This window comes from Puma concolor, chromosome E4 (genome assembly GCF_028749965.1).
Source record: "Puma concolor isolate L17-30 chromosome E4, mPumCon1.1.hap2, whole genome shotgun sequence".
NCBI classification, from domain to species: Eukaryota; Metazoa; Chordata; class Mammalia; order Carnivora; family Felidae; genus Puma; species Puma concolor.
Window position 1 is genome coordinate 44,745,241 of NC_141683.1, and position 17,618 is coordinate 44,762,858.

A 17,618-nucleotide genomic window follows, 5' to 3' on the forward strand; every position below is an offset into this window, starting at 1 on the left:
AAAACACATAGTGCTAATATGCATATTATAAAGCATATTTATGCACACTCAACGGATGAGAAGAAAAAACAAGTTTAAACAGCAATTTTAAATGTTCTTCCTGCAGCCCGTTGGATCATCTTGTGCCTCCCCTGGTCAAGATTCACACCCAAAATTCATCGCTCAAGGTTCTGGAAGGTCCAGGGAGTTAGCAAGTGCTCTTCTAGGGTAGAGTTTTAAGAAATGAAGGCTATCACATTAACAACTCAGGCAACAACAGATGTTGGTGAGGATGTGGAGAAAGAGGATCTCTTTTGCACTGCTGGTGGGAATGCAAACTGGTGCAGCCACTCTGGAAAACAGTATGGAGGTTCCTCAAAAAATTAAAAATAGAACTACCTTATGACCCAGCAATTGCACTACTAGGTATTTATCCAAGAGATACAGGTATGCTGTTTCGAAGGAACACATGCACCCCCATGTTTAGAGCAGCACTATCAACAATAGCCAAAGTATGGAAAGAGCCCAAATGTCTTATCAATGGATGAATGGATAAAGAAGATGTGGTGTGTGTGTATGTGTCTACACATACACATACATACACATACAATGGAGTATTACTCAGCAATCAACAAGAATGAAATCTTGCCATTTGCAACTACATGGATGGAACAAGAGGGTATTATGCTAAGCGAAATTAGTCAGTCAAAGAAAGACAAATATCATATGACTTCACTCATATGAGGACTTTAAGACACAGAACAGATTAACATAAGGGAAGGGAAGCAAAAATAATATAAAAACAGAGATGGGGACAAAACATAGGAGACTCTTAAATATGGAGAACAAACAGAGGGTTACTGGAGGGGTTGTGGGAAGGGGGATGGGCTAAATGGGTAAGGGGCGTTAAGGAATCTACTCCAGAAATCATTGTTGTACTATATGCTAACTAATTTGGATGTAAATTTAAAAATAAAAGAAATGAAGGCTATCACCCTCCCCTAGCCTTTCCTATTTTTAGATCACTACCCCCCCACCGACACACACACACATAGCTACTCAAGCCCAAACCTAGAAATCATCTTCAATTCTTCACTGCCCTCTACCTCCATATCCAGTCCCTAGCTAGGCCTGTCCACTTACCTTCCCAAACAGACCCAGAATCCCTACTTACCTCTCTCTCCACCTCCACGACTGCCAACCTATCCTAGACACTATCATCTCTTATCTGGACCTCTACAACATGTCTTATCCTGCAAATCCACTCTCCATGGGACAGCTGGTGCAATCTTTAAAACATGTAAAAAAGATTGGTGACTGCCCTACAGAGACTCTGCAATGGGCGGACACTTCAAATAAAATCTAACCTCCTTAACCTCCTCACTCAAGCTTACAAGGCACAGCAAGAACTCAAATATCTCTTGAATATTGTTAAATCTTGTCTGCATAGTAAAAAAAAAAATCTGAAAAAAATATATACCATGCTAAACACTAAAGATAACTATAGTGTTAATTTGCTGAACAGCACCTTTTATAATCAAAAACAAAGTTATTTGCATTTTGTAAAGAAGAAGACAGAGGAGAATAAAAAGAAGAAATGAAGAATATCTGTTTCCAGATAAATTCTACTCTAATGACTAGATACTATTATTTTTATTACTATTTTCCCCTTCTAATTCAAGCAGATTCTAGCTCACATGCCTTGCAGGTGGTTAGCAGCAAGAACAAACAGAAAAGATACTTTAGTTCCTGGCTTGCTTTTTTTTTTCCCTCCCAAGAGCAAACCCCACAGAGAATAATCAGAGTTTGGTGAGGGGAAAAGGACATCAGAAAGAAAGTGGGGAGGGATTTCCCTCTGAGAAAAAGATCTGGCCTGGGTTAGGGAGAAGAGAGACTGATTGAAGAGATCTCAGAGGAGAAGGCCCGATGCCCCTTGGGGAAGCTGGGAGGCTGTGTTGTCATCTGGGGTTCTGTTTTAGGACCTCAAGGGCCAGAGGGATCCTGGGGCCAAAGACGGCAGCCGTTTCCACGGAACCAGTAGAGATAATTGTTCTGCAAAACGTTGGCCCTGCATAAGACACTAGAATCTTGACACAAGCTCACTGGAAGTAACAGGGATTAGTTCAGAATGACAGAGGCTAAATTTCCTGCCAGTCCAAAAGGCTGGGTGTCCAGAGCCAAAATTAAGGTGATTTACAGAAACAAAGGAAATGTCCTATTTCTTGGATACTTTTCTTTGCACCATGAGATTTATTCCCACTCTCATCCTGTATGAAAATATGCACAGGATTTATCACCTTCATAAATTACTTCTGATTCAATGCCATTACTATAATAATGTCACTCTTACTCATATGCATTCTAAAATGCTTTTCTGGGGCAGGAGGGTGGGGTGAAAGGGGAAAGGAATGGAATTATGCACAATGCTGGTGCTGTCCCAGAGAATGTAGTTCATGCCATGCCTACCGGGGGCATACATTTTGGGGAGGCAAGGGCTGATACCCAGAGTTCTACACCTGTCTCAGTCTGACTTGATTACAGTTTCTTATTTGCATCCCTAGCCATGTCTGCTATAGAACCTTGGACATAGGGGATGACATAGCACAGTAGGTTCTGGACTCAGACTCTCTGTGATGAAAAGCTCTGCCAGCTCAATAAGCTATGTCATATAGAGCAAGTTTCCTAATCCTTCCATTTTCTCATCTGGGGATAATGATATTCTTACTTCACAGGGATATTGTTAAGACGAAATGTGATCATTTTTTTTTAAGTTTATTTATTTTGAGAGAGAGAGCACAAGCAGGGGAGGGGCAGAGAAAGAAGGAGAGACAGAATCCCAAGCAGGCTCTGCACTGACAGTGCACAACCTGATGTGGGGCTCGAACCCACGAACCGTAAGATCACAACCTGAGCTGAGATCAAGAGTCGGATGCTTAACAGACTGCACCACCCAGGCACCCCTAAATGTGATAATTTTAAGGTGCTTAGCACAGTGCCTGCCACGTGGTAAGCTCTCTTAATGTTAATTGTTATTATCAGCTTTTATTAGAGTAGGCATGTAAAAATGCTGGATGAATAAATGAAGGATGTATCTCAGGGTATTGAGAGCAGAAAATTACCAAAGAAAAATGGAACTGGCGAGGTTATCTCCCACTTAGGTGTTGTTCTGGGCCAAATACGGCCACACTTTGCTTTTGTGACTGAAGTACATATCTTCACACATCACAGTCCTGAGGAGGTGGTCAAATACTGCATGGAGCACACTGTCTCACCTGGTGACCCGTGGCTGACACTGGCAAGAACTTGGGCCACAATGAAGAATACACCTTGTGGTTATGCCAAAGAATCTTCTTCTTCTTTTTTTTTAAGTTTTCTTTTAATGTTTATTTATTTTTGAGAGAGCAAGACAGGGTGTGAATGGGGTAGAGGCAGGGAGAGAGGGAGACACAGACTCCAAAGCAAGGCTCCAGGCTCTGAGCTGTCAGCACAGAGCCCGACCTGAGCCAAAGTCGGATGTCTAACCAACTGAACCACCCAGGTGCCCCTGCCAAAGAATCTTCTTCCAGAAATGCTAACTGCCTTCTGTGGGAATCCATTTGCAATTCTGGCCTCAAGTAGCATTAGAATAAATCAGTTTCAGGAATAATGGGAAATCAGGAAATGTGTATCCTTCTGGGGATGTATTTAAAACACCCCTCAAGGGACTATCTTTGGGGCGCCTGGGTGGCGCAGTCGGTTAAGCGTCCGACTTCAGCCAGGTCACGATCTCGCGGTCCGTGAGTTCGAGCCCCGCGTCGGGCTCCGGGCTGATGGCTCGGAGCCTGGAGCCTGTTTCCGATTCTGTGTCTCCCTCTCTCTCTGCCCCTCCCCCGTTCATGCTCTGTCTCTCTCTGTCCCAAAAATAAATAAACGTTGAAAAAAAAAATTTTTTAAAACACCCCGCAGCCAACAACTCAGCAGAGTGAACAGTTGGACAGTAGCCATTTAAAAACACTCACATTTTAAGAAATGGTGTTGATAAATTCCTTTCCAAATATTCTCTAGGAAAACTTCTGCAATGAAATAAAAATGATGCATGTATGTTCAATAGCTCTATGTTGCTTTCCCACCAAATTTCAAAGCAAGAATCACAAACATGTCATATTTTCTCACATCTTTGGGCCTTTGCCCATGCTGTTTCCTCAGCCTGGAACGTCCTCCAATACCCACCGTCATGCTAGCCTAACCACCCCGCTAATGTCAGCAAATCCCAGCAGTATAGTGCAGAGGTTAGTGGCACGGGTTCAAATCCCATCTCTACATTTCCCCAGCTAGGTATCATTGGGCAAGTTATTTAACTTATCTGTGAGTCAGCTTCCTATGGGGATGATAAAATAGAGTTTGGGAGAAATTAAACAGATTAATATATGGAAGATGCTTAGAACAGGACAGTTCGTGGAACAGAGTAATCACTAGATAATTGGTGTCATTCTTGTCCTTCACATTCTAGCTCCAGCTCCAAACCCCTGGGAAGGTTTCTTTCATTCCCCTGGGCAGAGTTACATACTTCTTTCCCCATGCTTGTGCTCTCTCTACTTAGTATGTATCACACTCAATTACAACCACTGGTGTGCATGTCTGCCTTGCCACGATGCACAAATATGAGGAATGCAAACACCAACACTTTACCTGGGGAGTCTCCAGGCCTTACCACAGAGCCGTGAACATGACAGATGCACAATAAATATAAGGTGAATATATGAATGCGTTAATTAAATGTCACGTAAGCTTTTGAGTTCCCCAAGCCATGTGTTCCCCTCCTTGCATGAAACTGTTGAGTGATCACTGTTGCTGTGCATGCTTCTAAAGCCAAAAGAGGTAAGGTTCTGAGCTACCTCAGAGTTTGTGCACTAATCACTGACATCATAAAAATTCGTCATTAGCACCATTAACAGAGTGGCTCGCTGTTATCACTGAGACGGCAGAATGACTCGGCCCAGCACATGTTATCGCTCGAGATGAGACTTAGCATTTCCCCCAGCAGCTCTCAAGCACTGCGTTCCTCCAGCGCTGCCCGGGACAAGGGACAGGTCACCCTTCTGAGGGGTGATGTGGGAGTGCTTAGTCACAGTCTATCTGCAAGCAGAGAAAGGCTTTGGCAGGAATGTGATCCGAGGAGACACTGAAAATAGCAAGTCCACTGAAGGCCAAGGGAACTTCCTCTTGTGAAAGTGGGAAGAAGGGCTTGATGAAATAAGCTGCTTCCTGGCGGAGGAAAGAAAACATCCTGTCTGAGCTGAACTGAGAGCGGGGGGGGGGGGGGGGGACCAAGGAAAGTTCTGGAGGCCTTGGGAAGGCAGGGAAAGCATCAGATTTGGAATCAAAACAATCAAATCTCAATCCTTCCATTTGGTAAGCTTTCTCCACTTCAAAACAGAGAATCAAATGAAGGCAACTAAAAAGCACCAGATAAACACAAGACGTGATTCAATATGGTTGGAAAAAGCCCCTTCACAAGGGAACTCACAGAAGGGGCTCCACCCAGAACAGAGGCCTCTCCTTCTTCACTCCAGGGTAGAAAGAGATGTCTCTGCCTCCTTTTCATTTAAATTAGCAAGTTTTATTTTTTTAAATCTTTTTAAACATTTATTTATTTTTGAGAGACAGAGCGCAAGTAGGGGAGGGGCAGAGATAGAGGAAGACACAGAATCCGAAGCAGCTCCAGGCTCTGAGCTGTCAGCACAGAGGCCGACGTGGAGCTTGAACCTACAAACTGTGAGATCATGACCTGAGCTGAATTTGGACGCTCACACAGGTGCCTCTAAATTAGCAAGTTTTAAAGAAGTTTCAAAGGACAATAAGTTTCAAGGTTTCCTTGGAATAAAACACTTTATTAGGAATCTGCCTTCGCTTTATTTTTTGGTTTTTGGCCAGTGTAGCTTTAACATATATGAAACCATGCTGCGTGATTTATGGCCTACGTGGAGTTTTCTTACCTTTCGAGCAAACATTTACCATACAAGCAGTGGTGTGCTCTGGGAGCTGTCAGCAGCCACAAAGGACTGATTTTGCACATGTCCTCCCAGTTCCATGTTTTGTGGCACTGCATCCATAGCTTGAAATTAGCCATGGTGGGAGTATTTCACCCTGGCAACTGACAAATGCTATAAATTAGGGTTTTTTTTTTTCCTCTCCCAAAGTTGGCTTGCCAGCACACCACTGACTGAGCCCAAAAGGATTCAAGAGTCCCCCAGCCATCCCTCTCCACTCCAAATGCCACAAAAAGGCAACTGAAACCACATACACGAATATTGGATGGGAAACATTACAGAGATACATCAAATCTATGCAGACAGAAACACAAAAACAAACTGAAAAACCCTGGTAAATTATCTGTACATTCCTATCACACAAGGTTCTGGCAATGAGGTGTTGATATTTTTTTTAACTAACAGTAAATGTAATATGGCCAGAGAATTTTGAATCAGCCTCATCTGGAGCCACAAATGAACATACTCAAAAGACATACATATTATTGCTGGAATCCAAATATCTCAATTGCACACTGAGGGCAATATAATGATGGAATAACTGACTTGTCAGAGTAGGTGATCTGTCATTTATCCCAGTGAGCAAATGTAGTGGTGCATTTTTAGTCTTGTAATGGCCAATGAATAATAATGGTTAAATGAATTAACAGTCTTTGTTTCCTCTTATACGTTTTATCTATTCTCTTAATGTTTAAATGGATTGGTCCTTTTTGTCTGGAACTCTAAACATTATGCTATGTTCCCAAGGCTGGCAATTGTGATAGGGGAAGTACATATAAGGTGCTGGATGGTTCTCAGAGGACTTTTTTATATGCAATTCCTGATTAATGCTTACACACACCCTCTAAAGTAAGGTGCACCCATTTTGAGAGAAGGAAAAAGATGTTCGTCAGGGTAAGAGCTGTGGACTCTGCACCCTATTGTGATTATTGCTACTGAACATTGGAAGATGGCTATCATAGCCATCAACACCACGGCCATAAGAATGACTACCAAACTGTCCCTGCTTCTTTCTGTCACTCTCACTGTCAGGAAGCTCAGGACAAGAGCTTGTCTCATGTCTATACACTAAGTCTCAGGTCAAAATTTTAAGTGAGCCAATATCTTGTCTTTTTTTCCTTTCTGCTGTAGGATGAAGATCCTCCACCTAGCAAGACTCTCAAAATGGCAGATGCCCCACACAGAAAGAAGTTCAAATTCTGGACATATATTATCACTATCATTATTTTTATTATTATTATTATTATTATTGGCATCTATCTTATTCATGGCAGCTTATCTTTTTTGAGACTCCTTCCTAAATTTAGGGAAATACTCAAGTCATGAGTCATTACCAGTCCAACACAGGAGTCAGAACACACTCTGCAATCCGAGGATTCGGGCACATGAATTAGTTCCTGCCAGTTAGGGACACTACCACAAGACACTGATTCAGAATTAAGCAACAAAAGGAAAAAGGTGCTCCGTGGGCCTTCCATCTTTGCATCTTCGCCGGGGAGGCAGAGGCAGAGGTGTCTGGTTTTGTAGTGACTGTTCTCCAGGGACTGAAATAGTACTTTTCTTATGTAGAAGCAGCAACTGTATAGAAGCAGGAGCTTGGTTTGGGGGACTGTACCCCAAGACTTATCCTCAAGCCATTTTCCAGTCCACTCAACAGTTCTGTGATCCACCTGGTAATTTTTTTTAAGTTTATTTATTTATTTTAAGAGAGGGAAAGAGAGAGGGAATCCCACGCAGGCTCTGCACTGTCAGCACAGAACCCAATGTGGGACTTGATCTCACAGACCATGACATCATGACCTGAGCTGAAATCAAGAGTCAGACGCTTAACCACCTGAGCCACCCAGGTGCCACCACCCAATATTTTTTAAAATAAAATGCTTTTTCATTTATTCAGCAAGAGTCAGCTTCTATTTTTTAGAGAACTCTGACTAATACAAGAACTCTAATACAATTATTTTTCCTATTTCTCAGATATGGAAACAGAGCTTTAATTGGTTAAATTGCTTACAATCACAAAGTCAGTCAATGAGAGAGCGAGAATTTCAACTAGGACTATCATAATCCAAAGCCCACCTCTAAACCAGAAAGATTATACCACAAGGCCATAAAACTAATGAATCAGAGTTGAGTCACTGCTGTTTTTTTAAGTTAGAATAAATTATAGAAATATACAGTCTCACCTGAAGTTCTGAAAACTAAAGTGTCATAGAAGAGGACACAACACAAGTCTTCTTACCTGATGTGCTTTCCATGGTACCTCTCATCCTCATAATCCTGCCTTTTTTTTTTTTTTTTTTTTTTGCTTTATATGTTTTGAGATGAGTTTTTAAGTGTAAATGAGTTTAAGAATATTGTACAGGAAGGAGGGGACCAATTGTTTCTTGCATCCCACACTTTCCTTCTGTGTTGTGTCCATCTTACCAAAATACATTCCTTGGTAGGTCTTTCAGCAGGAGTCTATTTTTAAATTATTTACCAGAAAATGCCTTTATTTTTTTCCTTTTTTTTTTTTTTTTTTTTTTTGGAGAGAGAGAGAGAGAGAGAGCAAGCAGGGGAGGGGCAGAGAGAAAGGGAGAGAGAGAATCTTAAGCAGGTTCCATGCCCAGCATGGAGCTTGATCTCACAACTGTGAGGTAATGACTTGAGCTGAAATCAAGAGTCAGATGCTTAACTGATTGTGTCACCCAGCTGTCCCAAGTTTTTCCTTATTCTTGAATGACAGTTCAGTTGGATATTTCTAGGTTATTTTTCACCAACACTTTGAAGATATTATTTCATTGTTTTCTAGTATTGAAGCTGATAAAAAGTTTACTATTGATCTGCATTTGTGATTAATCTGTTTTTCTAGCTGTTTTTAATGTCTTATTTTTCTTTAATAGTCTACAATATCAGCCCACTGTGAGGTTTGTTCTTAGTTATCTTGCTTGGGACATGCTCAGATTTTCATTCTTAGGACTCTTATCTTTCAACAATTCTGGAAAACTCCCAGTCATGACCTCTTCTAGCATTGCCTCACCTCTGCGGGATAAACTCTCAGGATCTATAGGATCTACTTCTATTTCCTTTGGGAAAAGAATTACCACTTTTTTTATTTTCTGGGAACACAGCTCTCCCTGCCTCCCTAATGGGTTTGTGATATGAGAAGTGACATATGCATCTTCTAGATAGTGCCTTTAAAAGACATGGGCAAACATGATCCTTTTCCCTTCTCTGCGACCCCGACCCTGCCACCGCCACTGCTGCTTAGGATGCAGACCCCAGGACTAGAGCTAAAGAAGCCACAGATGAAAATAACAGAGCCACTCACCCGCCCTTAGTATCTGTTATATGGGAGAAAAATAAATCCCTATCTTCTTCAGGCTTCTATATTTTAGGTCTTTTTTTAAAAAAAACAACTTCTATTATACCTTAACAATTGTACCTCTGTTGTCTCTACTCTCCCCCTTATGCCTTCCTTACTGCGTGTGTACCTGTCTGCATATGTGTGCACGCACACATGCACACGTGACCTCTCCTTCTTTTATTTCTCTTATTTTCTTTTCTCTTATTCATATTCATATTTTCTACCTCGTTATTTCTCCACATTGCATTCGAGGTGAATGTCTTTAGATCTTTCTTACACTTCACTTGTTCTCTTCAGATGTCTAATGTGCTATTTAACACATCCCTTTGAATTTCTAAAGCCAACAAATATGTTTTTAACTTCTATACTTTCTATTTGGTTCTTCTGCAAATAAACCTGTTCTTTGTACATAATAAATTATTTCATTCTACTCCTTCCTTTATGTCTCTGATATTTAAAACATACCTATTTCATAACCTCTCTCAGATGTTTGAAGTTAGCTCAGTTTTGGGGTAACTAACTTTCCTCTTTATTTTATCTCCAGATTCAGGGTGACTTATTTCCTCATTCAGTTTGTAATTTTTTTAAGCTTATTTATTTATGTTTGAGAGCAGGGAAAGGCAAAGAGAGAGGGGGAAAGAGAGAACCCCAACCAGGTTCTGTGCTATCAGCACAGAGCCAGATGTGGGGCTTGATTTCATGAACCATGAGATCATGACCTGAGCCAAAATCAAGAGTCAAGATGCTTAACTGACTAAACCACTCAGGGGTCCTGGTTTGTAATTTTTAATTAAGACTTCATCTTCAGCAGGACCATTTATCCCAATGGATATCTGTGCGATAAGTTGTAGAAATACCCCTAACACAGCAGTTTGTTTATCCCTGGTGAAATTCTGAGTTTCAAAGGTCCTAGACCAGCTTTTATAATTTCTCAGATTAACATTTCTATACCCATAGATAATGTAAACTTGAAATCTATATCTACACATGGTAAGGCCTGGGGAACACTTACATTTTCCCACTAACAGCCCCAGACCAATTAAAGCTTCCTTTCTGCTTCCCCACAACAGTTGTGAATGTTTCTCTAAGGTAGTTACACCCAGGTGGTTACACAATCCCTTCACAGATGAGGCACCCCTGCTGGCCTCCAGGATTTATTGAGAGAACTCTGCCACAGAATTGTCAGATAAGATACAGAATATCTGGTTAAATCTGAATGTCAGATAAACATTTTTTAGTAGAAGTATGTCCCATTCAACTTTTGGAACATACTTATGTTTTTAAAAGTATTCATTGTTTATCTGTAATTCAAGTTTAACTGGCATCCTATACTTTTAAATGCTAAATCTAACAAGCCTAGTCACAGTTCTCTGCCTAAACTTGGCCCTTGGGGCCATATATCCTGTCCCTACAAGGGCCTCAAAATGCCAGCCTCCAGATTCTGGGACCTTTATGTAGCTCCAGCAACATTAGCTACAGTTATCACACTGGCTCTGAATTCCTTTTTCATACTGAGAACTAGACTATTTTCCTTACTTTTTTCAAGACTAGTTGTATATAAATATTTGAAATTTCTGCCACATTTTATCTAGACTTTCTACATGGCAGTCACGGGAAGGAAGGCTTGTCCATGTCAGCACAGGCTGCCATTGTCACAAATACTTGAGTTGCGCACTGCACCATGCCACCCAATGGAAAGCCTGGAGCACAGAGGGGTTAATTCACCCAAATTAATTGGAAGATGAGGAAATGTGCAGGCACAAGTCCTCACAACTTCTTGTGCCCATTTTGGCAAAAGGGGATGTTGCCCATTTTGGCAAAAGGAAGTTTTCCTATAGGATGGATTCTTCAAAGAGAAGCAAACACGTCCCAGTGTTAGCTAAGGTTTGACTTCTCAAGAACCTGGGTATCCAAGGATTTCCCCTATATTTGGAGGGCCCAGGAAACGCAGTAAAATTCTGACTTTACTGCACTTTATTTTCACTGGGCCAACTAAGAGATGAGAAGCTAGATGGGGAGGTAAAAATAGAAAATTATTAACTAAAAGGGGTTGAAACATGTATATTTTAAGACCTTAAATTAGTCAAAATCTAGAAAATGGAAGACACCAAATCATCAGATGAGAAAATACAGTGCTTTTGTATTGAAATGTTTCAGAGAAGAGCCCCTTTCAATATAGTTCTAAATGAAGTCCTCAGAATAGAAAAAGAATATTTTGTTTTCATTTTAGACATGGAAAATCCCCTGGACCAAAAATTCCAAAATCTTTCCCAGATATTTTCCGATTTTTTTCAATAATTCCACATCCCCCACATGGTTTCCAGGCAGAGCCTAATTTAGCCTAGACCCAAATATTCACCAAAGATCGCAAATCCAGGCTTTTAACATGTTCCCAAAATGATGAAATTCAACTTCCTGTTTTTGTATTCTCTGTGTTAAAGGTATTGATTTGTTCAAGATAAGCATTATTTTAAACACCACAAATTTTGAAACTCTGTTTTGGTACATCTATATATTTTTTTTTAGCATTCCGTAAGTCTAAAAAATTGATCCATGCTCTGGGCTTTCTGCCCCCTGCCAGGTTCTGCTGCTAAAAATTCATGTTATAAAAGCCTTAAAGAGTACGCATACCTCCCATTATCTCCTAGCTTGATGTGAGTCCATGAAAATAAAGTACACATTCTGCTAAATAGGAATCATTTATAATTCAAAGAAAAATAGAATAATGCTTCTGAAGCTTGTCCCTTGGCCCAGAACTTCTTTGCTGCATGAGATCTGAAGCTCTAACCTACCTCCACCGCCCAGGTCTGTAGGAATCCCTTCCAGGACAGGTCTAGTCCACTCTAAGAAAACTCACGGATGACAGTCCAAATTATGACTCTCCAAACTTTCAGAACAAATTAAATCAGAGAATCACAGGATTTTTTTAATGTTTATTCACCCAAATTAATTGGAGGATGAGGGAATGATGTGCAGGAACACATTTGAGAGAGAGAGAGAGAGAGAGAGAGAGAGAGAGAACAAGTGGGGGAGGGGTTAAGAGAAGGAGAAAGAAAGAGAATCCCAAGCAGGTCCCGCACCGTCAGCACTGAGCCCACCACAAACCGTGAGATCATGACCTGAGCCAAAATCGAGTCAGATGCTTAACTGACTGAGCCACTCAGGGGCCCCAAGAACCACAGGATTTTAATAAATGTTTTCAGAGTAAACCATGTAGCTTAGAAAACATTTGGAAATTTCACAAAAGCATAAAGAAGTGGAAATAATATATATCTTCATCATTCAGATACGCTTCTTTGCATAAAACATATGTTTAACAAAAATGGAATCATACTCTAGGAGTTGTAGAATTTTTTTTTCGCTTATCTATATATTGTGAACATGTCCCACTACGTTAAATGGTTTTGCATGGTAGCATTTTAGTGACTACACATCCCATTTTTATAAATATGTTAATTTTTTATTGGTCCTCTATTTGGGGGCATTTAGATTGTCTCCAACCCTGTGATAATTATCCTTGTAGAAGAGTTATTCTTGCAGCCAGCCATAATTACATCATTAGGATAAATTCCCCAAGTAAAAATGATAGACTCCAGAATAGGCACATTTTCAAGGCTTGAGGTACCCACTGCCAAATTACCTTGCAAAAGGTTTATCAATCCTGCCAGTAGTATATGAGAGTATCTATTTACCTGCTTTAAGGAGTCTTATATAAACTAGTGATTATCTGTCATGCAAAAGTACTCTTCATTAATGAAAGGATTTTCAGCATGATTTCTGTAAACACTGAACTCTCCTAGTACACTGTAGTACATTATTCAATTTAAAATATGATTTTAAGTTTCTGTGGAAATGTTCTCTAATGCAATTAATAAAGAAAATAAGGCATTTCTCTACTTGATTTTCATTTTAAACAGAGAATGCCACCTCTCAAAGAATTCTTTCCCTTTCTGCCTTCATCTAGGCTGAGAAGAGATACCAAAGTACAGCACAGTTATTCTGCTCTTCATCCACCCTCTATTTCGTATTCAGTTTCCCATCATGCACCAGATAAACACGGCAGCCCTGACATGATGAGAAGCCTTCCCTGAAGACTACAGCCCACACTCATCCATCCCTTCACTGAACTCCTATTATACTTATTGTCTGTACCACACAATTAGCACTTTATTATATACTGTCTTGTTCTCTAATTGTCTGTACCACACAATTTAGCACTTTATTACATTCTGTCAGATTCTGTAATTGTGTCATGTATTTTTGCCTTGTCTCTCCACCTAGATTATAAGCACCAAAGTGGCAAGGGCCCTGTCTGGTGCTGCTTCGGCATTCCCCACAGCACCAAACACTGCCCTAGGAACAACAAAGTGGGCTTTCGACAAATACCAACTGCTTTATTGGTTCGTGCGTGGGTTGGGAGACTGGTAGATTGATTTTGTGATGGGCGGAGCTATGGAGAACCCAGAATGGGAGATAGGGAAGGTGCTGAGTGACAGGACACCTGGGTGCTCTGGTCATTCTAGCCACTCCTCTTCAGTAGGACCTGTTCTGTCACCTAACAAGTCATTGAGTTTCTGAGTTTTTCTATGTACAAAGAACAGGGAAACCAAAACATGTGACCAGACAACAGCATTTTTAAAATCACATGAAAATCCCATGCTTTTCATCTGAAGATTTTCCATCGTAACATTCTCCAACATGGGAGGCACTGCTATGCAGAGAAAGAGGTCACGCTTTAGAATTAGACAGACTTCTTACCACCTGTGTGACCTTCAACAAATTGTTTAACACCTCTCTCTCCCTAAAATTAAACCCTGGTTCGTCATCTCTGCAATTATTCCAATGACCGTGATTATATGTGATATCGCCACTGAGTATCCATAAGACTGCTGGAGTATTCTTATTTTTTCCAATTTGTGAAAATGCCATGCCTTGAAGTAAGTGTTAAATATTGTTATTATAATAAACATAATCAGTACCTCTTTTAGTCTCACATACTAGTTGAAGAGGATTGACCTTGGCTGTGATTCATGGGTTTGTTTCTCAGAAAATAAGCTCAGGTAGTTACACAATTTCTTGATCTTTCTCTGTTGGAGGGTCGTTTACACTCCGTGGTCTACCACATGACACCAGACCTCCTTCTAGTAAATTATAAGAGAAGAAACACCCGATGTCCAGCATTAGCAGATCCATGCCTCAGTCTGTCACTTTTACCTCCACTGTAAACATTTAGGTGACTGGAGCATTGAGTTAACCACATTTCTCTGAATTTGGGATGATACAAATAAAATGTTCTGTTCCTGTATGTCATCTACCTTTTCCCTTTCCAGTCAATATGTTTTGCCATACTGTACCCTGTCATGTTTTTGTCCTTGTTTCTTCAATTGGCAGGTGCACAGTAAAATGTAACCAAACAGTTGTTCAACATGTTATTCTCTCAAAACAAGACCAATGGAAGCTCCCTGAAGTTCTGCTCTCACCCTGCTTCTTCTGCTCCCCTGAAGACACAAGAAGCCCAGAGAGCCTTGAATGGCTATTTTGTAGGGTAGGGGATGTCCCTTTACAAATAGCTTTCCTCCGGGGCGCCTGGGTGGCGCAGTCAGTTAAGCGTCCGACTTCAGCCAGGTCACGATCTCACGGTCCGTGAGTTCGAGCCCCGCGTCAGGCTCTGGGCTGATGGCTCGGAGCCTGGAGCCTGTTTCCTATTCTGTGTCTCCCTCTCTCTCTGCCCCTCCCCTGTTCATGCTCTGTCTCTCTCTGTCCCAAAAATAAATAAACGTTGAAAAAAAAAAATTTAAAAAAAAAAATAAATAAATAAACAAATAGCTCTCCTCCCTCTGTGCCTGTTGCCTGGATGTCCTTTGGTAAAGAGGAGAGGCTTCCTTTTGCATATCTAGGCGAAATGACTGTGATCGATTATTCTTCAAAAAAGTATTTATCAAGGTCTGCCCCGTGAAAGCAAGGACTGGGTGCTGGCCAAAGATGCATACCACACAGTTAGGAGCTCATACTGGAGGAACTTGGGGAAGGAGACATGCCAACATATAATTACCACACAGTGAGATAAGTGTAAAGAGAACATCTGTGGCCAGGGTGCCAGCCCGAGTCCAACTGTGCCTATCACAAAAGGTCAACTTTGATAAATCTAAGGGAACAGCTCACCTGGCTAGGAGTTGATTAGACTCAAGGAAGCTACTGCTGGAAGACAGTTTTGTGGCAGCCTCGGGTGGAGAAAGGGGGACAGGAAGGGTAGGCTTGGGGTGGGGAAGTGGGGTGGGTAGGAAGAAATGCCTGGTCTCGGTCTTTAGTTCCCTGCCTTGGCTCCATGGACTCACACCTGAGGCCTGTGGAGCAGATCCTTCAGGTGGAGAGGAGGAGGCTCAGTAAGACACTCAAGTCTCACTTCAGCAAGTCATGCTGCTCTGGGACCTGGGTGACAGAATGTGGCAAAGCAGAAGAGAAAAGCTTCTCTGCACACTTTTAGGCACCAGAAGACAGCAACCTTGGCTTAAGAGTGGCTGGGACTGTAACTGAGACCAGACACTGCTCCCTAGTAGCTGCACAGCAGAGGACACCAACAAAGAGCTCAAAGCAAAAGAGGAAAGGATGGAAGGGGGCACAATGGAAGGTCCACCCTGCCTCCCAGGCAAACCAGGGGAGACATGGAGTCCGGGGTGGTTCTGCACCAGGCAGGTGGATGCCCAAACCAATGCAACATGAGTTCTTACCATGGTTATGACAACCACTGCCATTTGTGCTGATGCTCAAACAAAACTTAGGGAAGCACAGGTTCTCCAACACAGAAAAAAAAGAAAGAACACATATTTTCTGCTCACAAGATTAAGCACAGTAATGTCTATCCTAGTTGGTAATGGAACTGAGGTCTGGTAAGGTGGACATAAGTAACAGGATAAGGATAAGGTGCAGGATAAGTAACAGAAGGAGATTCAGACAGTAACGCTGAGGACTGGGGGGTTGGTGCTGGTGAAAGGGGGTCAGCCAGGTGAGCAGAGGGGTGTAAGCAAAGCTCTGGGTGGAGGAGCTGCCTGCAAGATGGAACAAAAGAGAACAGCCCTGAGTCTGTAGGCAGACTGGAGTCAGATGACTAGACAGAAATGTCCAGAACCAAATTCTAAAAATAAGACTTCTCCCCTGAGCCAAACAAAATTAAATTCAATTTCCAAGTACGTGATTGAATAGAATTCAAACAACAACAAAGCATTTCAAACAGTGCTAAAGGGCACGCTGAATACTAAGTCCGTCCTCCTCAAATCCCCGCTCCCAGGAGGACCCGTGGATAGCTGCTGGGGAACACCAGGACAACCACATGTTGTTAAACTGCTTAAAGGTTCTCTACAGACTAGTAAACAGCTGCTGCTTCAAGCCACTGGAGTGCTGCCCCCTCCCCCCCAGAACTTCAATCAGTCATTACAGGGTTAAAGCTTAGATATTAGAAGATCCCCAGCACGCTTCCAGATCTCAAGCCAGCAGCCATCCCTGTTCCCAGAACCGACCCAGTTGTTAAATATTTGACTATCACTGTTATCCTTCCAGATAACATACCTTCACATACAGGTACGCCCCTACACGCACCTTGTTTTCCTTTAATACAAATGGCAGAATTGAATACCATTCTGTACTTTGCTTTGCTTATTTTTTTAACCTACTTGGCCCACCTTTAAATGTATGGCCAAATATAGATTGGAGGCATTTCTTTCAGAGCTGAGATAATTTAGCCGTAACTAAGATACCTAGCCTGCAAAATGGAGCACAGGAATAGAGTGAGATTTTAGAATAACTTATGGGAACTTTCCAGTAGGCCTGGAAGAACCTCATCAATGGGGGCCATGGAAATAACACTGGAAGCTGGGGCCAGCAATGCACGATGGCTTGGGCAGAGGAATGAGGAGGGGCAGGATCAACAAAATTTCCCAGAATACCCCTCAGGAGGCCATCTGAGCTCCCACCCCCTTCACCAGCTGACAGAAGGGGCCTAAACTTCCCCAAGTCCAGACCATTAGTGCCGAGTTCAGCTGTTACCCAGAACTGAAGCAGTCTTAGGTGGAAGCAAATGAAATTTCAAGTTGCACTTACCTCACCGAACACTTTCCAGGGAGTCTTCCTTTTGCTCAAAGAGGACATAAAACGAAACTTCTTCATAAATGAGCTAAAATACATTTCTCCTAAGAGCTCCATCTTCACCTCAAATGCTGAAAGGAAGCATAGAGTGATTTATATTCCTGAGGGAGAAAATACTTATAAAC

General features: G+C 41.7%; 1 protein-coding gene across 2 annotated transcripts in view; it reads right to left on the reverse strand.

The window, feature by feature from the left end:
• The window catches only part of RGS8 (regulator of G protein signaling 8), a 135,129-nt gene that overhangs the window by 110,883 nt on the left and 6,628 nt on the right, over nt 1-17,618 (reverse strand). The window contains exon 2 of one of the 2 annotated variants that reach the window (XM_086693850.1): nt 17,449-17,564. In XM_086693850.1, the coding sequence (XP_086549976.1) occupies nt 17,449-17,564 (116 nt within the window). Of the gene's footprint in view, nt 1-17,448; nt 17,565-17,618 lie in introns of those variants that run through there. The other variant, XM_086693853.1, reaches the window with a different exon arrangement.